This window comes from Alosa pseudoharengus, unplaced genomic scaffold (assembly GCF_046254945.1).
Source record: "Alosa pseudoharengus isolate Yale_2024_CS ecotype anadromous, Long Island Sound unplaced genomic scaffold, YU_APseudo_1.1 YU_APseudo_1.1_scf_10, whole genome shotgun sequence".
In the NCBI taxonomy this organism is placed as follows: Eukaryota; Metazoa; Chordata; class Actinopteri; order Clupeiformes; family Clupeidae; genus Alosa; species Alosa pseudoharengus.
The window spans coordinates 12,330,978-12,355,996 of NW_027468565.1; the positions used below are offsets into that span (position 1 = coordinate 12,330,978).

Sequence of the window (25,019 nt, forward strand, 5' to 3'; positions counted from 1 at the left end):
ACTAACTTTGAAATCATTAGTTCAGCCTTACCTATCACATTGAGCAGAGATTCCTAGTGTTACTTCCTGCTTCTCCTAAACTTTACAAACTGACAATAAACCGCATCAACAGTCAGGAAACTGTGGATCTATCTAGGTGGGTGGGTCCAGGCTAGAAAAGGATAGCCTACATGACACAAAGGGGAACTACATTTATGTATTTGTATAAGTTATGTTGAAGGTTTAAAGCGATGGTTCGGAGTAATTTCACCCTAGGGTTCTTTGCACTATGACCCCGAGCCAAACACCCTCCCAGAACCTGTTTTCCCTTGGTTGAACCCTGGTCGAGTAGCGCTGTCAGAAACTAATGAGTTTCTGCAGTCGTAATGGTACCAACTTTTATCTCGTAAATTACCCCACTAATAATGCCCTGAATGGTACGAAACTTCTACAGTAGTACAACTATGTTCTTTACTCATAAAACGAGGCATTGAAAAGTTTGTAAATACACCAGGAGTTTATTTAAATAACACTTGCCTGATGGATGCTACTAACTGCTACTATACCTCTGCGTCGACGTTACTTCCGTGATTTGGGAAAAGCCCGTAAAAGTCCCCACGTTCTGGGAGGGTGTTTGGCTCGGTGTCATGGTGCAAAGGACCCTAGGGTGAAATTACTCCAAACCATCGCTTTAAGGAGACACCAGGCAACGTTTTTGTGTTAATTAATCATCTTCATAAGTCGGTATATGGTTAAATGACTCATTACAGGGTGTTATGTCCCCTGCTAGGGTCAGGGAACTATAACAAAGCTAAATAAAGCAAGGGCAAAATACGGCAGACAACGGTGGATACATTTGAAAATAATCAATAATTTATTATGATTAAACTAGAACACAAATTAATGCAAAGAGCAATGTTCTAAACAAATAGCAAGTGAAGGCCAGAAGGCCAAAAACGAAGCCGCCCAATTTCCAGGCCTCTCTCCTAGACTCTCACGCTGAGAGGGACTGGAGACCTGGGGCCTGTACTACGAAGCGGGGTTACTGGCTTATCTGGGTAACTTCGAGAGTAACTTGATCACGTGTGGCGTAACTTCCCGATTAACCCGTACTGTGAAAGGTGGATAGGTTTTAACCGAGGTATGCTGCCATGGCAATTTACGCTGCATCTCAAACCTGCTCCGACCAGGTTATGTTCTTGGTTAACCCAAGGTTTCCGTTAACCACACCCTTTATAAGTACCACCCATCCACTAACAATTTCTCCCGAGACATGTCGACGTATCTGGATGATCCATACGACATTGGAGCGCAAATCGTGAGGGACTCTCTTCGCAAGGCGAGGGTTTAGAGACCGCCAGAAAATATATATAGCCTACCCGGAATATATTGTCTATGAAGATATATATTGTCAGCCGAGGGAATTCGTTATCTTTGTCAGATGATCTAGGGAGACGTCTCTAGCAATGCCCGTACGTGGACATTCATGTATTCCATCAGTGATGCAAGAATACTGTATGTCCTAAAATAAATCAGACATAGGCCTACAGTATGCTGAACATCTGAGCAAGAATAGCCTAAAATAAATCGGGCCTAATAAATAACAATTTTAACAAACTTGTTGAATTGAATGTCATATTACTGTACCCTGCACATAAAGGCTACACATTTCCACAGCACCAGAATCCGACCGAATGCCTCCCTCAACCCCCTCCATAATCGGCCTTCCATTATTATTTGCGATGGCCAACTCCTCTGCTACTGTAAAACACTCTGGTGCCTTTCCTCCTACAGTAGTGTTCGAAGACACCTGTTTCTTGTTAGCTGTAAAACAGAGGCCAAGTGAAGGCTATAAGCTAGGCCTACATGTTTTCATAATTAAGAAATATTAATGCAAGCTATAACTATATAAACCTACTATTCTGAATAATGTTTTTGTGTTTCATTTTCACCTGCTGCCATGTGCGTTTGGCAATGGTGTTGCATCTGAAATGTTCACAGGATTAGGCATACACTAAATCAGTCAATGGGGGCTACTTAAACATTCAATTATCCTTATTACTGTAATCTATATGCCCACTTCTGAATTGGGTTGCATCTGTAGGCCTTTCTATGAACTCAAATTAGGCTATTTAATTATTTCAACTCATTTCAGACATTCAGTAAGCTACTAATCCTCCGTAACACATATTTGAAGAACATGTGGGAATAAAACTTTACTTTTAGGCATTTAGGCTACCCGATCTGTAATACGTTGCCAACAGCCTTGCTTTGCTAACTGCCGACGTATTTGATTTTTGTCGTAGAGTGGGTTTTAATTCCTCATAACTTGTCATAATAATTGTGCATTCCTCATCCATAAAATAAGGTGATCGCGTCATCATTGAAAGTGGTGACTTGCGCTGCAACCCGCCCCTTTGATGTGAACGCGCACAGGTTAACCCCGGCTCAACAAATCAACTTCATAATCAGCGTCGTAGTACCGATTAACACCACTCAAGATAACCTGGGGGATATTCCATCAACCTCGCTAATGAAGGCGGTGCTTAACAGAAATAGCCTGGCTTGAACTAGCGTAGACTTTCACTTGGGGCTGAAGCCATTCCATTAACTCAAGTTAGCGGCATCTTGGCCTCGTTTATTCAAGCGAGGTTTAGTTCAGCTTCATCTCTGCTCGTGCACGAGGTAGAAAAGTAGACCAAAACAGTAGATTGACGAAAAGACGAAATATGTCGTAAAATTAAGACAATACTAGACGATTTCTGTTCAATAGGCAAGCGCCATCTACAGGATTTTCATCGAAAGTCATCAAATTTAACATCGAGAGAAAAAAATAGATTGCCTACAGAAATTGGAGAATAATGAAAGCATACATTTAAAATAACAATGCTAATGGTTTGAAATCAATTGCGAGTTTGATTGGCTTCACTCTTGAACACATAGACTATACAGTCTATGCTTGAACAAAACGAGTGAATGAATAAATAGTATAAACTCAAAAACAACTTTGGCATATATTCAAAACTATCTATAGCCTACGTTCTACGTTCACTCCAAAGTATTGTCTAGGTGTAGGTGGTCATAAAATAAATTAGTATCAACATAATAGCCTATTGTCTCCCATAAGTCCCAAAGTGTTTGAAATAAAATTATCTGAAATGCAATGGCTTTCAATTCAATTTATGCCTAGTATTTAATCTGTGTAGCACACAGTTGATTTGACATTCATGAACAATCGTCGACTCATGAAGCAGTTTTAATTATTTATTAGCTGCCTAGGCTACAGAATAATTATCGTGTGGCTTGCATCAGATAGCTTATAATATAGCCCGCAAAGCTGTCACTGAACAGCCTACCAAATGTGCATGACCCTTTATCAGCAGTAGACATCTATATCTAAAAATGCCATTATCAAGGTGATAAACAATTTAGCCTTAATACTTCGTATGGGAAGCGAACCTGCGAACACGCAAGAAAGTACTTCCTTTTCTATGCCGTCTCGCTGCACATTACACCACCACCGAACGTAAGTGACGCAGAGTAGCACGATTCCTAGAATCACACGCATGTGAAGTTAAAACATTTTTAATCGTATAATCTTCATACATTCTTTGGAGCTAGTGAATGTGTAAATCCATGCTTGGTGCACTGTCGGGAAAAAACATTTAGGCCTACTTCTATTTTTGAAGTTATAGGCTACAGGTGACGAGAGCACAGGTTGACGGAACCATCTTTTTGGACTCGTTTTCCGACTGATTGTTTTTTTTTTGCAACACAGCTTAATTTAGCTTGAAAGTTAACCTGCTACGGAGCAGGTTAGTTCTGTGGCATAAATTCCCATGGTTACCAAACTGGGATTCACGTTAACCTCATTAATGGAACGGAATTCTCACTAAATTTAGCGAGACTTATCGAAATAAGCCAGGTTTGGCCTTTAGCGAGGTTGATGGAATACCCCCCTGGTTTTGTCAACCCTGGTTTAACAAAGTAACCCTGGGTTACATCTGGGTAGGTTAAGCTCCCTTCGTAGTACAGGCCCCTGGACATAGTGTGGGCGAGAGCGGAAAGCGGAGCACAAAGCAAAGCGGAGCACAAAGCAAAGCTTAGCGTGGCAGCGGTGGCGTTCTGCGAGGAACCAAAAAACGAGCCGGCCCCCTGGAGTGACGTCAACCAACCCCTTTTATAGGGCTGGTCCAGCAATTAAGCCCCCTGCTGGAGTGTCTGAAAAATACAGAGAGACAGCAGGAACACAAACAGAAACAAACACGTTTGGTTTATCCATAGACAGTAAAAGAATGATGTTCTATGTTGTAGGCCTGCTATTTAAATTAAAGATAAGATAAAATAATTTCATTGAGCTACACTTGCCACTTACTCACACAGCCTTTCCTCGCCCCGCCCGCTCTCTCTCGTAACGAGCCCGCTGCTCCTTCTCTGCATGTGCATTTAACAAAATATTCACGATTGTTGAAGGATTGTTGTTGCCACATAGAAGCACTGCATAGAACACAGTGGGCTAAATTGCTATTAAATCCGCTTAGCATCGTGACCATGCTGCACACATTTGTTCAAAACCGTTGCATTAAAGTTAAAATAAACTCTGCTAAGGTCTAATCACAACATAGTAGCCTACATTGAGGAGACTAAACGAAGTTAAGTTTCAGTATGCAATCAAGCAGTAGCCCTATCTCAAAGCTAACGTTAGAATACTGTTTGGATGTCAAGTTTAGCATGCTTACTTGCAGCTGCTTGTATTACTCATGCAGGGCTCATTTTATTGACTGTTTGCAAAATCTCGATGGAAATGGAAAAGTGTTCCAAGACTCAAAAGTGCTTGTCTAAAGGAGTACGTACTGTTATTTGAACTAACTACGTTATGAATTGCATCCACACATCAGCAGCCTTTTAACTGTGTTAATGTTAATTGCAAGGATTCCCACACGAACGTCTTAAAATGACAGGCACTCAATTAGACATACACTAGCCTACTGAACTTTATTGAATGCTACCTCTGACTAAGAATGCATTACTTTGCACTTGTAGTTACTTGCACTTCAGTCTTTTATTTTGGAATCTTAAGAGCAATAAACATATATTGCAATGTTAAAGAATTCATGTTTTTTCATTCAGATATGTTCACATTAGTGAATTAATGGGGAGATAATCGAATCGAATCGAAATCGAATCGGACTGAAAAAATGAATCGATGCATCGAAAAAATAATCGCTAGATTAATCGTTTAAAAAATAATCGTTTATCCCAGCCCTATCGCACACGTCGACATGTACAGACCAGGGATGGAGATTAACCACCCGCCCCCCGCCAAATGCGGGTAGTTTTGTGCGCTGGCGGGTGAATTTGGTCAATTTACCAGCCACTGTGGCGGGTAGAGCTAGCATACCACAAATAGTCAGATCCGGTCTAATTTTCGTATTTATTGACGGTTAAAAATAAGAAAGTGTCTGTAGGGATCATGTAGCCTAACATTACCAGCCTATAAGGTTAAATCGCGCTGATTTGAAGATCTACAACTCGTAGTGAGCCGCCACCGCAGCATAGCCTATAGGCACTGGTGCAGCGCTTCACTTTCACTTCACTACCATTAAGAAACTGTCACTATGCTTTCATGTGCCACTGCTAGATTATTTCAGGATGACTGCATAGACATAAATCTAGTGAGATCTGTGGATCTGCGTCATATCTTCACAGGCTAATATTCTCACGTAAATAGTTCTCTTTTGAATTGGCCCGTATAGCTATTTTAATCCGGCCCGACATGCTGCTATTTAGACCTATGAGGCAGACAGACGGACATCTCCACACCCATTCGTCGTAGTAGATAGCCTATCTCACAAACTTTTGATTCAAGAAATTACAAACCGTATATCAGAATAAACAGCAGAACTTACCGAACACAAAGGTGTAAAGCATTCCCTTATACAAGTTATAGCCGTTCCAGAGTAATCCGGTTTTGAAATTGAAGCAAATGTCTACTCTACACGGTCTCAGAACGGGTAGAACGGCTTTTGTCATACATGATAAGGTCAAATACAAAATAAATGTTAACAATATTGCCTAGATAACTGTACAACCAGAGTTTTTCCAATGTAGTTTCACAAAATGGTAAGCATGCATATAAAGCTGAGATGTGCTTAAATTGTTCAGTGCATTATTTCATAACGGGCCAAATAGAAAATAAATGCTAAATGTTAAATATAGCCTTGATACCTGCAAATATTTAAATCAGATGATGTACACTATAGTTTGATCAAGTTGGAGAGTTGGATTATAGGATGCTCCAGAACTCACACAAACGGAGTCTTAAAGGAGCCACACCACTTTTATGACAAGACACTATGTAAGGGATAATGTATAGATTATAGATTATAAGCGGAATAATGTATAGAACGCCAGTCATTACTGGGAAAATAAGTCCCGACAGGGCGAACCGGACCCCGACGTGCAGCGGAGGGGTCTTGTTCCGCCCTGAAGGGACTTATTTTCACAGTAATGACCGGCGTTCTATACATTATCCCGCTTATTATACGGCTACTTGCCAAAACGAAATAATAAACTCCCCACGATATGACTTTAGCCTACATAACCTAGCCTATTTGTTACCGTTCATCGTGGCATTTGCTGAGAAACAAATAGTTCGCAACAACACACGCTGCTGAACTTGAATCAAACATTCTTTAGAACACAGCTGATCAACCGTCTGCTTTCACGTTTGAATGAAGTTCCAGTCCTTGCGTAGTGATATGAAAGACATTAATCAGAAGCACAAAACCCGTTGCCATTGACAGCGGTGATTAAATGCTTTGCCGGTGATTTATGTAGATTTAACATAGGCCCGAACGTTGGGAAGGCCCATTCATGTGAATGGAACTTTCTGCAGTGTAATAAAGCATATGAATGTGGTTCTGTTGACCTTTAGTTTTGTTACAGTGCTTGGGGGACAGCTGGTAGGTTTATGGCAAAACTCAGCACATTTTAGTCGTATTGCAATAATGCCGATTACCGTGATCATTTTGGGTAGCCTACTATAATCATGATATCACATTTTCATGCCGTTTCTCTAGTGGCTGGTAAAAAAGTTGAGTGGCTGGTAGATTTTGGAATCCACCAGCCACAATGGCAGGTAGAAAAAATATTTAATTTCCACCCCTGGTACAGACGCTAGGGGGAGCTTCGTAGAGAAAAAGCATCAGGCTTGCCTGGTGTCCCTTTTAATGTCACAATTTTGGCGGTGCCGGTGGGATTCGGAAATAGGCCCTTTGACTTGAAGCTAATTCTTTCTTTTGTAGTGTTGCTCTGCTATTGCTCAAAATCCCATTGTCGACTATATTTTGTTATTGTCTGTTATCTTATTTAGTCCTAGTTGCTTAGGCGGGGATTACATTAGCCAGCGGCAAGCGGCAGGTTTCCTATTGTTCTTTATGGTTCGGCAGCGGAACGGTGGCAACGTTGGCGTTGAACAAGCTGAGCGTTGAACTTGGTTCAACTTTCAAAGCACAATGCGAGCGTATTGAATTGTCAGTTAAGGCAAACCGTTTGTGTTACCATAGGAACGAGATAGAACTTATTATGGTCTGAGCGTTGTGTTGCGCTTGCCACTGGCCAATGTGATCCCCTCCTTAGTTGTGAGTCCTAGTCGGAGTCTTTCACTGTTTTTCTGGGCTGTGTGTCTTTTTACCGTCTTTACTAGGCATTGCTGATGATAGTGGTGCATCAGGACACACTAAAGTAGACAAAATACCTAAGAAGTCTTATGTGAAACAGGGAAGACATTTTTTTTTTTATCAGATGAACCAAAGGCCACATCACATTGTTACTTTGTTTTCTATTGTTTAATATTGTTTCACATGAAACTGCTGAGAGCTTTGGCTAGTCAGTGTCTAGGTCAAAGAGAGAGTTAAGTTTGTAACAAGTTTGACCTTTTAACCTGGTTTTTGACCTTTTCAACTGTAGCATAGAGCCACTGTAGACCTAGCAGGTTATGCCAGCAATATCAAAAGAAAATCTTTGAAAGGAATCCCCACTCCACCCTCTACCAGTCTGCTGTGTGGCTTTAGAGTTGAATTAGAGTGTTTTTTATTGCAATAATTCCAAAATAATTCTAAAATCTAAATGTGTTGTTTCTGCATTGAAGTGAACTCTGCTAAGGTCTTATCACATAGTAGGCTACATTGAAGAGACTAAACTAAGTTAAGTTATGAAATCAAGCAGTATCTCAAAGCTAACGTTAGAATACTGTTTGGATGTCGAATTTAGCATGCTTAGCCTACTTACAGCTGCTTTTCAATTTCGTTGAAGGGCTCATTTTATTGACTCTGACACTGAATGTTTGCAAAATCCCGATGTAAATGGAAAAGTGTTTTCCAAAATTCAAAAGTGCTTGTCCCAAGGAGAAGTACCAACCTTTATTTTAACTATGTAGAAAACGTTATGAATTGCATCCACACATCAGCAGCCTTTCAACTGTGTTACAATTGCAAGGGTTCCCTCAAACGTCTTAAAGTGACAAGCACTCAATTAGACCTATACACTACCAAGACGATCTTAATCCCCCCCCCCCCCCCCCCCCCCCCCCTTTGTCAAAGTCAGCTACCGCCACAAATTGAATCCATTCTGTGGGAAACACTGCACTATGATAGCCACTTAAAGGTACCCAGCCGAGACTAATGTCCCAAACTCACATTTTTGTCCACCTATTTGATGCATTGTAATTAAGATCTACATAGTTGTTTTTAAGTTGTTTGGGGACAGTTGTGCAAGCCACACTCATGTAGTGCAATATCCAACCGTCAGGCTTTGCTCCTCGCCAGTAACCATTGGTTGCTAAAGTTCCTAGTTCCTTTGACTTGTAGGTCTTGGGCATGCCAACTGACCGTCAGTGAACCTGAAACACTGGTTAGGGACCAGGATTGATGAGGTTTTCTGTGTTGGGTGTCCTTACCTTCCATTTCAATGTTGTTATAACCTTTGTGTTGTTTTTATGTCGTTATGTTGATGCAAAAAATCAGTGGTCAAAAACTTGAAACTACACAGAATCCTGGACTACATATTGTTTGATTGGTTATTGTCCTCATAAGGTAATGCTGTAAGCAAAATGTAACCTGTTTAGGGTATGTGTTTATGAGATATGGTTTTGGTTGGAGATTGGTTTGGTGGTCTTTGATTAAAGGCTTAGCCCCATATGCCCCTCCAGTGGCTAGAATGACAAGGCTGTTGGCTGAATAATTTACATGCCAGATCAGATGGATGTAGGTCAGCTGTCCTAGAACCAAAGTGGAGTAGTTAGTATTTCAGTGTATGTTAAGTTGGTGTGCCATTTCATTATATATAGAGGCCACCATGCACATTACCAGTGCGATTTTAATCTGGTGCGGACATTTTGCCTTCTGTTTTGAGGTGTGGTTGTTGATGGTGTGATTTGGCCTTGTTGTCATGTAGGTTACTGGTTAGACTGATCAGACTGCTTTCTGAGGAAGTGTGTTTTTGGAGCAGTAGATCACTGCCATGAATAAGAGATGCCCATTAGGTTAATCATGCTGCCGGGATACGCTTAGACCCATTGGCTAATCAGAAAGCATGGTAATTGCCCCTGCTGCAGGGTGTACATTAAATTATGCACCCTAGAAATGTAGAAGTTGTTTGGAACTCTGAAGACAGTATTGCTGATCAAGTTTGCATTCCACATGCTTGCTAGCCTGTATATTGTCCTCCCTAAGCCCTTGGTGGATGAACTTGGCCATAAGTAAGCCTGCCAAGTTCCTAGAGTCTCTATATTATTCCACCCCAAAGATCTGTTGCGGATATCATTTTCTAAGTCTGTTTTGGGTATCGGTGGGTGATATAATTGAGGTCTGTTTTGGTAATGGTCACACAGCAGCATTCTCCCACGGATTATTACCGCAACAGCACTGTAAAGGAACGCTATGTGTCCAGTTATGTAACATGCCACTCCCGCTTAGCCGCAGCCCGAGTGACGAGGCCCGTGCCTGGGCTGCCTGAATGGCCTCTCTTGTGTGTACACTCAGCAATGCTGCTGCCGCGCGCAGAAGCGGCCCTCTGACCACAGGCATGTTTCTGCCGATACACATGAAGGAGCACTTGACGCTGGCCGGCGCATGATTTTTCTGACCCGAGCTGCTGATCCAGACCGTCCACGGAGCAGTCAAGTGAGCCAAGTGAGCGCTGGAGCTGCTTTTGAGTTTGCTTGCACGCCATGGCCCATATAGGCTAGTTGTGCAATGCGTTTTGAAAAAGCCAGGCAGCTTACTGCTGTGACGAGTGCAAGGCAGGATCTTTCGGCGGAGCCCGGGAGAGATCACAAGCCCGCGCGTGTTGGATCAGAGACGCTTGACTGATGCTAGCTATGAGGCGCGTGGACTGCAGGCTCGCTCCGCTTTCAGATGACGTTCTGAAGTAGTGCAGTCTATCGAGATGTTTTGACTCTCAGATGAACTGCTCTGCTTTTATTGTTTTGTAAAAAACGTAGTCAGTCTGGGCTAGGACACCGTTGCAGCCGCCTCCCTGGAGATAATGGCTCCCACTGTTAAACAACAACGCTGCTTTTCTTCTGCTTCACCACAGGGCCATGTCTATGCATCAGCCTAGACATTGAGGTTTGACGCTCTGGAGTCCAAAGTCCTTACATGCCCTTGCCTAGTGCCCCTCCCTCAAGCTTGACTTGGTGTTCCCCTTTTTTATCTAATATGTCTGTTGATGTTCAGTATTTTTTTTCTCTCCTTTTTCTCTGAAAAGATAAGAACATGTTCACACCAACCTTGTGTAGGGCGAGGCTTTTAAAAGAAAGTCGGCGGTTCAGCAGCTCATCAGCTTTTTTTCTTTTTTTCTTTCTCGCTGCAAAATATCAACTTCTCACACTACCTCACTGAGTACGTAGAGGCTTAACACATTCTTAGTACAGCCTGTTTCTTTTCTGAACAGATGAGGAACTGAAGCCTTTACAAGGCTCCCCCTGACAGGGCTCCAGGGCCTCAGCTGACCTGGGACCTGTCTCCAGCCATCCAGACAGGGCAGGCCTAATTGGCCAGATTCTTGCAGTAATGAAGGGGCTGCTGGTCTGGTGTTTTGACGGCATAGCCGAGTGTGCAGACTGCTCTCTCTTTCAAGCTGCCGCCTTGCAGGCCGTCACAACATGCACTCGACTGCAGCAGACCACTGGCACCTGACTACTGTTTGTTTTGACACGGCGTCAGCTGCTTCTCTGTTGTTTTGATCTGCACACATGCACCGCTCAGTCTGCTGTGCGTGTTTCACCTGAGGTAGTTATTTTTTTTCTTTCCTTTTGTTTTCTTGTCTTTGTCTTTCTTTTTGAAAAGCGGAGAAAGAAACATGGTTGAAAGTGAGAGTTTCTGTCAGTGGAGTAGGAATGGAATGTAACAGGTAACCAGCATCAGAGGCGCTCCGTGCGATTCCTCAAGATGCTAAGATAGCTGTCTGTCTTGACATTTTCATGGGGTTGTCAACTTGGAAACTATTTTTGTGCCTGTGCACCAGTGCACCACACCTGAAAATTTGCATACGGGCAAATGTCTTAAGATTTTTTTTTTTCTTTTCTCAGTTCACTGAATCCTCTAGTGCCTTTTTGCCCCAGTCTGGTGACCTGTGTGGCCTCTGTGGTACCGGATACCCTTGTACCCTCTATTTACACAAACATATTTTTCCAGGAGCACTTGTGCGATCAGTGCCTACTTTATTTTCAGTCTGTTCTATTTTCCTACATTTTGTTAATGTAAAATAATATAATACATTGCCATATTTGCATTTAGCCTGTATATCAAGTATCCTGACAAATGTAGGCTAATTTATTTATTTGTGAATCCATCTGTAGCTAATCCAAATATGCCTGTGGTGACCTATCTGACTGCATACTGAATACTACTACTAAAACAGTCAATTTGCTCTGCCACAAAACCCAACATAGTCTAATCAAGGATATATATATTTCTTATACTTATATTTTTTATTTGAAATATCTGCATTGATGTGGGCAGTAGGCAAACGTTAGGCCTACTTTCGTTTTGCACTTCAGCTTGTTTCAGTGTAAACAAACAAGCATGCGTGGAAGCCTGGAGTTGTCAGTAGCGTTTTACCTTTGAATAAAATGGCAGTATTACAGGAGGCTACTTTTGTGCCTGTTCGCTACAGCTATATTTTGCATATTGCAGCCAATACGTCAGCTGGGCTAAAAGGCATGTTAGGTTACCTTTCCTTCTCTCACTGCATTCTCAGAATCTCATCCTGTTCCTCCTATATCCGATGAATTCGGTGGATAGAAGAACTAATTTCTTCAATCTTTGCATCTTGGCTGGCTAGTCTAACTTTCTGCTTTTTCTGCGCGCTCTTGGATTTGATAGAAGTGACTACTAGCGAGTCAACGCGAAACTGCTAACGTTGATGGGAGGTGTAGTATTTTTTATGCTGCATAACTCCATCTCGAGCATAGTGGAGTAATATGGCAACTTTAATAATTCAGCTCAAGCTCTAGTTATGAGAGGGTTAGTCTAGATGAGTTTATTTTAGATTGTGACTTTATTGTTGGCTTCATAGAGACCATTTGGCCTTAGATTAAATCCACATTGTGTGTCTGTGTGTGTCTGTGTGTGTGTGTGTCTGTGTGTGTGTGTGTGTGTTGCCTAATATTGTTGATGTTTGACCTCAACAGTCAATCAAATGATCCCCGTCCATCTGAAGCACTGTGTTGATTGGGTCACTGTGTTGATTTGGTGATTGTGTTTGTTTACCTATAGCAGATTTAGACCATGTCACTAGGAACTACAGTGCATAGTATTGGAGAGCAGGTCACAGAGGGCAACACGTTTAGTGTTATCTCCCAATAGAAGACCTAGTCCATCTGAAAAAGGCTTTGTTCACTTTGCCATTAATAGTCCAGCATGATTCTAGAAGAGCTTGGTGGATGAGACTCTTTAAAGCACCGACAGCCATGATTACATTTATATGACTTTATATGAGCCTATTTCTAAGCTTTCCACCAAAGCTATGGAAGGCTTTTATGAGCATTTTTTTTTCCATTTCTAATTTAATTGCTGACCAATTTTTATTTATTTTTTTCACTGCCATGATATTTGCCATAGTTGGATGTTTACAGTTTGGTCTATGGATTTCTATTCAGGAAATGCCTAGTCCATACAGTATGTTCTCAAATTCTGGAAATGTTTGCCTGCTGCTGATCCTGTAAAGTGCTGTGCAAGACCACCGTTGTGCAGCCCATTGTGTGGGCGGCTTCTAGAAAGCCTGTCCACACCGGTCCACACCAGCCAGGGGTCAGCTATGAGCAATATTCCCTTGTTCCCATTAGGTGCTCTGCGTCCAGGCTGAGGCAACGGACTCCGTCAGACAAAGGTCATGTTATCCTGGCATCTCAGGTTTCGCTCTAGTTTCTCTTTTGAATGAAAAAGAGAAGTGGTGCTTGCCTGCATCGTGCACTTCTGCAGAGGTCTCAAGTAGTTCCCCTCTAGTGTCAGATTACTGTACTGGCATTTGCTTTGATGTATGAACCTTACATTTAGATTATCATATTTTCAAGAGAAGGTTCAGATAGTGCAGCCTACATCACCTGGATGGTTTTCTGTCTAGTCTCTAGCACACGACAAGACATGTTGTGTATCCATCCAGGTATCAAGTGTTTTTTTTTTTTGTTACAAATGTAGCCTTGCTTGCATTAATTGGGGTTGTGTTCTGCCATAGAGCTGGTTTCGCCAGTGTAACAGACACGTCTTGGCAAGCATCGGCAGCATCACATGTACTTACAGCTAATCCATTAAACCAACACATTACTATTGAAGCAGAGCTGGTTACAAAACATGGAAATGCAGGTTCCTCCTACATGCTTTAAAGTAAACTGTCAAAAAAGCCCAAATGCAAACCATCTAGTATACCAAGCCCCAAAAAGAAGCAGCTGCAGCATATCTTTTTTTTTTTTTTTTTTTTAAGTTAACATGAAGCAGGTGGAGTTGATTAACGTTAGATAAGCTGCTGGTTGGGTGGGATGTTTTGGCTCCCGGACAGCGCCTAGTAACACAAGCCTCTTTTTTATCTCTGGAGTTCTGGAGAAGCGGCCGAGGCCGAGTGGCATTAGCTCTCCTGGCCCTTCCAAACCTGGCCGTCCCTCTGTCCAAATCTGCTGCTCTGAGTCTGGGCCAGTGCTGAGCCGGAGCCTGGTTGTGTGCCGGGGCCCTGGGTGGAGGTGTCCCCTCTGCTCATGTTTGTTTTTCAGCCCTGGGCCCTCTGCTGACCGGTCTGGGTGGGGTGGGGGTCTTATTGGAAAGGGCTTAGTGATCTAATCTCTCCTACCCCCGGCACAGATCCCTCTTGGCCAGACCCCTGTGTTTTTGTGCTAAAGGGGGAGGTGATGCTCCACTCCCTCTTGAACAGCTGCGCCCAGTGCCTCCTCCGTAAGCAAGGGGATCTCGTCGTGACCGTCCCGACTAGAGGTCAAACTCGGAGATCCCACCCCCTGCCGTTGCTAATGTCCCTCCCCAGTACCTCCGACAGCCCAGAGGAGAGCTAGTTATCCCGCCACCACCACACGCTCAGCAAGACTGGTAGGCAGGAAACCGTTGATGTGCAGGCCACAGGGGTCTGGCCCGCCCTGGAGCTACCACGCGGGGGCTCCGAGTTCTCTCTCCAGCCACATTCCACAGAGTTTGAGATTTCCTGGCAGTTTCAGTCAACATCCTAATTCCAGGTTTCCTCCATCCAAAAACAAGAAAAATAGACAAAAAAAAGAGAATGAGAATGTGAACTTGCTGAACTTGTTTCTGAAGCCACCGCGATCAGGCCGTGCTCTGGCACTGGAGGAGGATGTGGCTGGTACTTCTGCTTTGGTCAGGCCATCCTAAAAAATATTTTTGTTTGCAGTAACAGCCAAAAAAAATTAAAAATGGGTCGGTAGGTAGGTCAATATTTTTTTTTTTCAAGATTCAAAGTAAAAAAAAAAAGTACAATTTTGGTCATGGTGATTACGTAGGAATGAATTTACACAAATGTGCATATCGTGACGTAACTGATTGGGTCTTCAACCTGTGCCTTCAGGCGCACCATTGCAAACCTCATTCTGATGCAGGCTATATAGACCAGCCTTTCTCAAACTTCTTTAACCTGAGGCCCGGTCATGGCAGACTTTGGGGTCATAGGGCTCATCTACATGTACCCAGAAAGAAGGCTACAATAACTCTTGGCCACGTTATATTGAATTTTGACTATACAATACTCAATGCTATACAGTGTATTATACAGTCTCTGCTCTGTTTCTAAGGAAGTTCCAAAAAACGTCGTTCTATTAAGTTTCGTTAAATAAATAAATAAATAGCCTTCCAACAGGTTGAAGCAAAGCTTTGATACCAACGTTATCAATTAGTTTCAGTTTCTCTCGCGCAGACGCGCATTGAATGAATGCTCATACCACCACTTAATTGTAGGGCTCCATGTTTAATGACATCGATAGCAGAAACGTTTGTTTGATTTTTTCGTCGATCCGCGGTTTCTTGATCAACTGCGCAGCAAATTATCAAATGAAGCACCGGGCCAAATTTCACTCCACTACTCCGCGGAACAGCAGTCTCCATGTTGCGGACCCATATTTTGAGAAATGCTAAATAGACCACAACCAATTTCAATACTCCGACACGGTCACCGTTTGACTAGGGGGGGAGAAGGGATGAGAAAATATCTGGCCACAGTTCTTCCAGAACTTCGTGCCAAGTAAAAGCGTTATCAGTTTGTTTGAATGAAACGAAGCGTAGGCCTCTCATGCGTAAAACCAATGGTGTAGAGATGACGCCACAGAGTTTTATTTAAGTGAGCCACGTTTGCATGTAGGCAATTTATATTCACAATACTTGGGCCTACTAAAAGAAATATTATTTTATTGCATTTGTATTGGTTGTTTAGAGTAAAAAAAATCGGTCGGTATTAACGCAAGTTTACAACCGGCAAGTCGGTCGGACTAAAAGGGGAAAAAAATAAATATTTGGGTCGGTTCTAAATTGACAGGGTCGGTCGGGTTACGGCAAACGAAAGTATTTTTAAGGATGGCCTCATGGCTATTTATGTCAAGGCAGATCTGTATCCTGAGTGACTTTATCTGCTCGTTGCTGTGCTGTTCACAGCTTGTGTGGTTGCCTTTGGCTAAGCCTCGCTGTCAACAGGATACCACCTCTGATAATGCACAGGAGCCTCTTAAGAAGCTGCCTTGTCATACAGGCTCTGGCAACCGTGCTTCTGCTTGATTTCTTTTAAATGAGCTTGGAGCTTTTTGTCATTTGTCATGCAGTATGTGCTTCCTCTTAAAGGAGCTTGTCAATTTACACTTCTTCACTGTCAGTTTCGGTGTTCATTTTTCAAGAACGTTCCATGTGTGATTCTGTGTTTCCTTCCCCCTGTCTGGTGTGTCCCTTGTGCGCCCATCTTCCCTGAGAACAATTGTTAGATGAGAATGGAACGTGTCGGGCGACTGCAGCATGGGTGACCTGACCTCATGCGTCACCTTGTCATTAGCCGCCTCTCATGTCTGCGTTGTGTAGAGGTGGGTCGGTCGCGAAACAAACTAGTTCGTTCGAACGGGTCTTTAAAATGAACGTCCTGAACTGGTTCGCCTTTCCTGTTCTTGTTCGTTCTTTTGTCGCTGAATCACACTGACCAAGTGCTTCTGTGAATGCCTATGGCCCAGCTTCTTAAGGCGAGAGCCAAACCAATCTTAAACGTTTATGCTGTTGTCTGTATTGTTTCTAAAACGTTCTCATCGAATTAGCCAATGAGGGGCATGAAAGCATTGCAACCATTTCCATGAAAAAAAAACAAATGGGCTAGTGAGACTAGTGGGAGAGCATACATAACGATAATGGTTTACATTAACAATTCCATTTTGCATTTCAATATTGGCATTTACATTTAAATATCTGTCTAATGGTAAATGCATGCTGTCTTTGTATTTTATGTGTTTATGCCTTTAAACATGTTTGTCGACACAGCCTACTGGGTCTTTGTTCCTTTATGAATGAACACATTTTTAAAAAAGAAATTAGCTGATCTAGCCGTAGTCTACTCTATTTACCTTCAATATGTCAATTTAATGTCAAGGTGAATGAACACATTAGCTACTGCTGTTTTGTCCAAAAGTACACTGAGAACCTGCATTCCATGATTCACCGCTGAACTACGTTGTAGGCTACTGGAAATGCGACTGAACGAACGAACGATTCAGAACGAATCATTTTGGCGAACTGAACGGCGCGAACTGTGTCATGAGAACGAACGACAAAATCCACCTCTAGCGTTGTGTGGAGCCGTTGCTAGGCAGCTGATGAGTTGTCCTTCCTCATATTCACGTTAGATGTTGCGTTGTACCAGCTAGTCTGAGCCAGTCTGTCTGAGCCGAAGCTTACCGGAGACATGACTGAATTCCTAATAAAAGGATGCTGTCACTGATGTTTCATTGAAACAGAAACGGGTCGTAATGAAAAATGCTTTGAGATGAAAGGGAAATACCCATGTATCATCAGTGATCACAGCAGTCTTTCAGTCTATGCCACTTTGTCTTTGCATAACCCCAGTCCTATGCTTCATGTCCTTTAGAATGTGATGTGTCATACTTTGACCTGTGAACTGCCACGCTATTTATCACCCTTTCAAATGAATCATTTCTTTTGTGTGTGTCTCTCTCTTCTCTGCGTTCTGTGCAGGGCTCCAGAGATCATCCTCGGACTGCCTTTCTGCGAGGCCATCGACATGTGGTCTCTGGGCTGCGTGATGGCAGAGCTGTTCCTGGGCTGGCCGCTCTACCCCGGAGCACTGGAGTATGACCAGGTAAGAAGGCACCGGAGAAGAGGGCTGCGTAATGTCAGAGGCCACATGATTAGCCGGTGGTTTGGCATCATACCCATTATAGCTGTAGTGTGTCCAGTGTCTTCAGTGCATATTAAACATACTCACAGGCTCCTTTTGTCACTCGGATTGTTTCAGGTGTATTTAGAAAAGATCTCTTGCACCTGTGCTGAATTAACAGTATTTTAGCGGTCAGCTTTATCAATAAATTAATGGCAGAAGCTTGCCATGGCAGCACTTTTTCAGAGCTGCCATAGAACTCCGATACATAGAACACAACACACTAGCTTGGCAGTTCTAGGACTAGTTGGCTGTCAAATCGCCAAATACTAGGAGCCCACACACACGCGCACACACACACCTCTATCAACTCAGTGTGCACCATCAGCAGGTTCTTATCTCAGTGCTCTCGCTGTGTTTGTACAGCGTTGTGGCAACTAGGAGTTTTGTCTACTACTAAAATCACTAGCCGGTACTGTAGGCAGCGATCAACTAGTCATAACGAGAATGGCTAAAGTCTAAACGGGCTTATCATCCAACGTATGGAAGTACTTCACTGAAAATGAGACCGGTTTCACACTGACTTTACACTTGCATACAGCTTTACACAACTTACTTAAGAACATGGATATGGGAAACGCCTACTGTCAACAGGGGGTGGGGGGGTAACAAAGTGGTAGAGTAGTAAAGCGTACATGTACTATAATACAGAACTTTGTTTCAATTACAATCTCGTTCTTAAGTTACACAAACAGTCTACATTCTGTTGCCTAAACTGACTGTTGATGAGCTTTGGAAGTTTAATGCTCAAGAGCCAAGTTCAACGCTGCCACTCCAACTGTTCCGCTGCCGAACTATAGCAAAATCTGCCGCTTGCCGTTGGTCAATGTGATCCCCGCCTAACCAGTAATGTTAGCACCAGCTCCGGAACATAACGACTAGTTGACAACTATTATGAAAAATGAGTCAACTAGTAAAACTCAAAACCCGGACTGGCAACTTTGTAATATCACTGTAACACCCCGTCTGGCCTAAACACAGTTTATCTAACCCCCAACTGAGAGTGTGTGATTGTGTGTGTGTGTGGGTGGAAGGCTACGGGATGAAAGCGAAGTGAGGTGTGGTAAGCTAAAGGGAATGAAAGGCCAGTCATTGCTGGGCCACCCTGTCTCTGCCTGTCTGTACTGTGATCGTGGCTGCTGTCACGTACGGCTACGAGCTTTATGAAAAGTCATGGTCTGTTTAAAGCAAATGCTAGCAGCCTGAACAAGAACTCCAGACTGACTGCATTGCTGTTATCAGTTGTCATGATAATTAGGCAATGCACAGTTTGACCTAGCAGGGGGATCCTGTCAGCTGCCAGAAAGTCAACTGGCTGAGCACTGAATGTGTGTGTGTCATCTGTACCAGGCATGTGACGGGTGCTGAGCATCTTGGCTTGGCATCCACACAAAACCTCAAGTGCTGCTAACACACAGCTGTGTTTGCCCAGTCAGCAAACGGCTACCGTCTACCATGTCTCACTACTACACTCTACCACAAAACCCTGGCCTTTTTAAAGGGAGGGAACGCACCTGGTAGCACCTGTTGTTCTGCTGTTGTTTATTTTCTGTTCATTTTATGTTCATTTTATTTATACTGTCAGTGTCGGTGAAAGGTTGTTAGCCTGCTCATTTAAGAGGCTCTTCATCCTGTGCTGTACAGCTCCAGATGACCGACAGTCTGGGAATCAGCGCATCAGTCAGGGTCCCTACACAGTTACTGTAATGCAAAATCTCTCTCTCTCTCTGTCTGTCTCTCTGTCTCTCTCTCTCTCTCTCTCTCTCTCTCTTTCTGTCTCTCTCTCTCTTACACAAACACACACACTCACTCCAAGTAGCAGAGACAGCGGATGGTCAGTGGTGATAGTTTTGTGTATGCATCGTGTATAAATAGCCTAGTGAATTCCTTTGGCTTACTTATTGTCAACTCTTTAAACTCTGGACTATAAAGGGAATAATGGGTCACCATCTCCGGCAGCTGGGGTTTGTCAGGCTATATTTGAAATGTTCTCAGGTTATAAATGGAAATGGCTAAAGCTTGAAATGAAAGGTTTTTGATTTATAAATAATGGGCTGCGGAAATCTCTAGTCTATGACTACAAAAGAGCTGTTTTCACCCTCATCTTGACGGCTGAAAAAGTGGCCTGACTTGGCAGTAATGCTGGTCATCTGGAGAAACCCACAGATAGTATCAGTTGTTAGCTAAGATGGGTGCTGGTGAGGGTACAGAGTGTCCAGAGTAGTCATAATGTTTCCTTCATATGGAAAATCACGGTCATGTACTAGTTAGTGCAGATAGAACAAGAGCAGAACTCTTTTCCATAGATAGTTACAGAGAGACGAGAAGTAGAAGTATTGCTTGTTCCACAACTAAATCTGGCAATTAATACACTACCGTATTTTCCCAACTATTAGCCCCGGTTTATACATTGTTTTTGCAAGAATTTCCTCAGCTATGAGGTAAATACATGGGGGCAGTTAATATGGTATTAAGATGTGTTTTTTTTTTTTTTTTTTTACTTGCATAAAACACTGTCTTGCAGTTTACACAATGCGGCTAATACAAAGGAAATTACTGTATAAGTGTTACAAAGCTGCACATGGAACTTCACAGGGATATTCTGTGAAATTCTCAAAAATGTCTGCAAAGCTCACCTGCGATCTCTCTGTGCCCTCTGCAGATTCGCTACATTTCCCAAACACAAGGTGTGCCAGGGGAGCACCTACTGAATTCAGGGACCAAAACCCCTCGCTTCTTCTCTAGAGAGTCCGACTCGCCCTACGCTGCATGGAGGCTGAAGGTATGGACTCGTCTCGGCCTCACTCTCCTTTGTGTTGCTGTATTGCATTTCATCATTATTGACCGTCTTGTATACCTCTCTAATGGGTCTCTATGTGGGTTTTCCCTGTTCTGCAGACGACAGAGGAACACGAGGCAGAGACAGGCTTGAAATCGAAGGAGGCCAGGAAGTACATCTTTAGCTGTCTGGATGATATTGGACACGTAAGCGCCCAAACAACCCTCTTTACCTCTCCATCTCTCCATCCACCCATGCTGTTCATACAGAGCTACAGAGCTTTAAGCTCTCCATGTATCAGGTTATGCTGCATAGCTCTCTCTCTCTCTCTGTCTGTCTGTCTGTCTGTCTGTCTGTCTGTCTGTCTCTCTCTCTTTCTGTCTCTGTCTGTCTTTCTCTCTCTCTCTTTCTCTCTCTCTCTGTCTGTCTGTCTCTCTCTCTCTCTCTCTCTCAACCCTTGGCCAAATGTGAGTGTTTCTCTTCAAACGCCCCTTGCAGGTGAACCTGGTTCTGAGCATCGAGGGGGCCGACCAGCTGGCTGAGAAGGCGGACCGTAGAGAGTTTGTGGATCTCCTGAAGGCCATGCTACTGATCGACGCTGACCAGAGGCTGACCCCTGGAGACGCTCTCACCCACCCCTTCCTCACTATGCAGCACCTCTTCGACTTCCCCCACAGTAACCAGTGCGTCATTCATTTGAGTCATGTGTACTCAGTTACTCAAAGGACTAATTTGCAAATAAAATTCAGCTGCCCTTTACTTGCACGAATGTGATATTGCACAAGATGTACTGCAAATTTTGTTGTGGCAAATGACAAACAGTTTAAGGGTAAGCCTAGGAACTGTCTTAAAACAATAGCAACAAAAATAAGCATGAACAACCATTTGTCTTAGAGTGCATGCCACACTGTCTCAGGCTGTTCAGATTACTAAACTTAAAAACCGATGAGACTTTATGGAACTTCATGCAAGTAGAATTCAAATAATCTGATTTACACCAGGCAGACCCTCGTCTACTGTATTCTCTGGCCCTGTCTCTAACGCACCTTTTTTCCCTTTTAGTGTGCAATCGTGTTTACACATCATGGATATGTGTCAGACGAAGTCTAACTCGTACGATACTCTCAGTCGCAACAAGGCACCATCAATGAGACCAGTCGCTTTGCCCAATACACCCAATATGAGTGTGGCTTACAACAAGATGGCCTGCGTTCACTCACAGGTAAGCTACTGCCTCCTCAGAGTCATGGGATTTTGTATCCTACACCTAATAGCAGCTGAAAACAGGTTTAGGCTTTTTTCTGTGGTGTAATGTTGCCATCAAGTGGCTGATCCTTGTATTGCATCCAATGATTTCAGCATCCCTTTTCAAATCACAAATAGAGGAGTCTTTTCAAAGTGTTTGTTTGGCTTGTAGGTTAAGCTCAGTAATAAAGTACAATAATGCAGCCATGTGCACTGAGGTTTTCTGAACTAAAGTTTTGATAAGAGGCTCTCACCTCAGGTGTCTTGACACTCAACACCCACTCTTTAGGCAGTGAGTCTCACTGTGGAAGTTCCCAGTCTGTAAATGTCAGTAAAGGCCATGTGAAAATCTCGCTAGAATCAAAAATCATACAGTGTTGTAATATCTCTCTTCCTCTCTCTCTCTCTCTCTCTCTCTCTCTCTCTCTCTCTCTCTCTCTCTCTCTCTCTCTGTGTGTAACGTCTCTCTTCCCTTTTCCCCTTCTCTGCCTCCCTCTCTCCTCTCAGTCTTTAGCTCCATCTGCTCCATCTGTGCTTCATCCTGGGATCCCCATCCAGGCAGGAAATGCTCAGTTTGGCTGCAACGACTCCTTCCAGCAAGCCCTCATCCTCTGCCCTCCAGCCCTACAAGGTTCACTGCTCCACTGACTTATGCCAGATCAAATCCATCTCCCTTTATATCCTCATGCATCAGTGTGTTACAGAATCAAGTGCTATGTGACCATTGCTTTAGTGTGACGTAGTCATAGTGTTGCACCCAATTGGCCTATACATCTTTTTGTGTCCTTAATTCCTCCGTAGTATCTTTTAACATGGACCAATTAAAAAAAAAGGCTTAAGTCGTTGCTGGTTCCTGGGGAAACATTTCCCTCTTTTGCATTCACTTGGTTTCAAAAGTGCTTCTTTGAGACTTCGTTTGGTTCTCTTGTAAAGGAATCCCCTCGAACCCGAGCCAGCCGACAGCCTACCCTGTTAGAATGGAGAGCGCCATTCCCCTGGTCACACAAGCTCCAGCCATTCAGCCCATCACCATGAGGCCAGGAGTCATTGCCCAGGTGAGACCACACAGTTTCTCTCAGAGCAACCTGGTATAGGCAGAGCAACATAAATAAGATGTGCAGGTTCTGATCGATGTGTTCAGCATTCATTGACCTGTAAACGATGCCTCGGTCATCAGCCTCAGGCACAAACAGACCCCTTTTCACGTTGTTGTTTTCCCTCCCTCCTCACCGTCCTGTGTGATCTGTGCAGCAGCCGTGGTCAAACCGGACCCCTCAGATCCTGGTGCCAACCTGGCAGCAGGTGCCCCCTCCTGCCACCACTCTGGCATCTGACAGCATGGCAGGTCCACAACGGCTTGGAGAGTGGGGGTGAGTATATCCCACCTTCCCAAAGACTGGACGCTCCACGTGACCGCTGCTGAAATTAAGATGGCCCACACAAGATATGTGTTGCTTTGACAGTTTAATTAGTTCTGTAACCTGGTTCTCCTTGTGGCTGTTTCCTAGGAAAGTACAGCCGCACAGCAGCCATTACGGCTCTGTGATGCAGCAACCTCTCTTACCAAACCAAATGGCAGTCTCTGCTCACCAACCAATAAACATTGGCATCGCACATGTGGTGTGGCCCCAGCCAGCCAACAAGAGGGGTAACCCCAGCCTGAACAGGTGAGAACTGGTTATGTTCTTTAATCTAATGATACTTAAATAATATTGTTTGTCATTCATGGTGCAGTCCTTTACTGTATATGATCTATATACTTTTGTTATTGAATGTCTTCTCATAGTCCTCTAGCTATCTATTCAGTGTGTGTAGTGTATTTGTGTTTGATGTTTGTATGTAGTCTAGAGGTTAAATTAGTCGGCTGATTTAAATTGCCAGCAGACTTAGCCAGTTGTTCCTAAGAGAAAACTGGGAAAAGCTTAAACTGCAGGGTTCCCACTAGAGGTGTCACGTTTCTCCAAATCCTCGATTCGATTGAATTTTAGATTCTAAAGTCACGATTCAATTCGATTTGATTTTCAATCTTTTTTTAATATTACTATTAATGCATTCTTTATGTTGTTTGCTTTTTTCCCTTTCCCTACTCTGTTTCGGGGCGGGGGGGGGGGGAGGATTTTTAAGTTAGAGTGTTGACGCCACACTTGGTGAATGTGTGTGTGTTTTTGCATCTTGCTGGATGTGACATTAGTTCCCACGGGTCATAGAATTTCTGGAATATCATGGAATTTTATTGTAGAAGTTTAAAATGTACTTGCCAAAACACATTAATACAAATATTTCCATGCAGAATTGGTGTATTGAATTTAATATTGCCAGTATCCTCTGGCAAGCGCTACCGGAGCATTACCACCCACACCATAGACAGAGATTCATAGACAGAGTTTTTTTCCACAAGCTGTCAGAATCCTAAATGTACATGTTCCATGCCTATGAGGCTGAGGTTTTATTTATGCCTTGCATGCAAGTATTGTCTGTGTGTCTGTGTGTCTCTGTGTGTGTGTGTCTGTGTGTGTCTGTGTGTGTCTGTGTGTGTGTGTGTGTGTGTGTGTGTGTGTGTGTGTGTGTGTGTGTGTGTGGCTGTGGCTGTGGCTGTATAATGTTTGCATGTATGGATAGTTTGGCTATGTGTGGTACTGTACAGTCTCTCCTACAACTCCCTTTATTTATGGCCCCCCCTGCTGCCCCCCTGTGTTTATTTAGCCCTTTTATCCTTGCACTGCACTACTGCAACTGTGCTATAAGAATGTAGCTGTATTGCAAAGTATATGCGACAATAAAACATGACACTTGAACTTGAAACTTGTATATATGGTTATTAGCTTTACTGCTTTCTTGAGTAGCCCAACCTTGTTTATTTAATGCCCATTTATTCATCTTCCAGTCTAAAAAAGGTAAAAGATTCTTGAATGTTACGTGGCTGCGCTGATATCATTGGTCGGCGGTATATTATCAATCATTATATAGTAAATAATGGAAATTCAGTTTTTTGTCAGGGAAAAGGCATGGAATTTTACATTTGACTTAGAGCAGGAACCCTGAAACTGACACCAGTTAGTGTTTGTTTCACCTCCATAGT

The 25,019-nt window shown here is 43.2% G+C and overlaps 1 protein-coding gene across 2 annotated transcripts in view; it reads left to right on the forward strand.

The window, feature by feature from the left end:
• Positions 1-25,019, forward strand: part of hipk3a (homeodomain interacting protein kinase 3a) — a 35,516-nt gene that overhangs the window by 6,568 nt on the left and 3,929 nt on the right. The window contains exons 3-11 of one of the 2 annotated variants that reach the window (XM_076263759.1): positions 17,715-17,838; positions 20,579-20,698; positions 20,815-20,901; positions 21,194-21,378; positions 21,758-21,917; positions 22,448-22,571; positions 22,874-22,995; positions 23,192-23,310; positions 23,449-23,607. In XM_076263759.1, coding sequence (XP_076119874.1) covers positions 17,715-17,838; positions 20,579-20,698; positions 20,815-20,901; positions 21,194-21,378; positions 21,758-21,917; positions 22,448-22,571; positions 22,874-22,995; positions 23,192-23,310; positions 23,449-23,607 — 1,200 coding nt within the window. The remainder of the gene's footprint in view (positions 1-17,714; positions 17,839-20,578; positions 20,699-20,814; positions 20,902-21,193; positions 21,379-21,757; positions 21,918-22,447; positions 22,572-22,873; positions 22,996-23,191; positions 23,311-23,448; positions 23,608-25,019) is intronic. The other variant, XM_076263769.1, reaches the window with a different exon arrangement.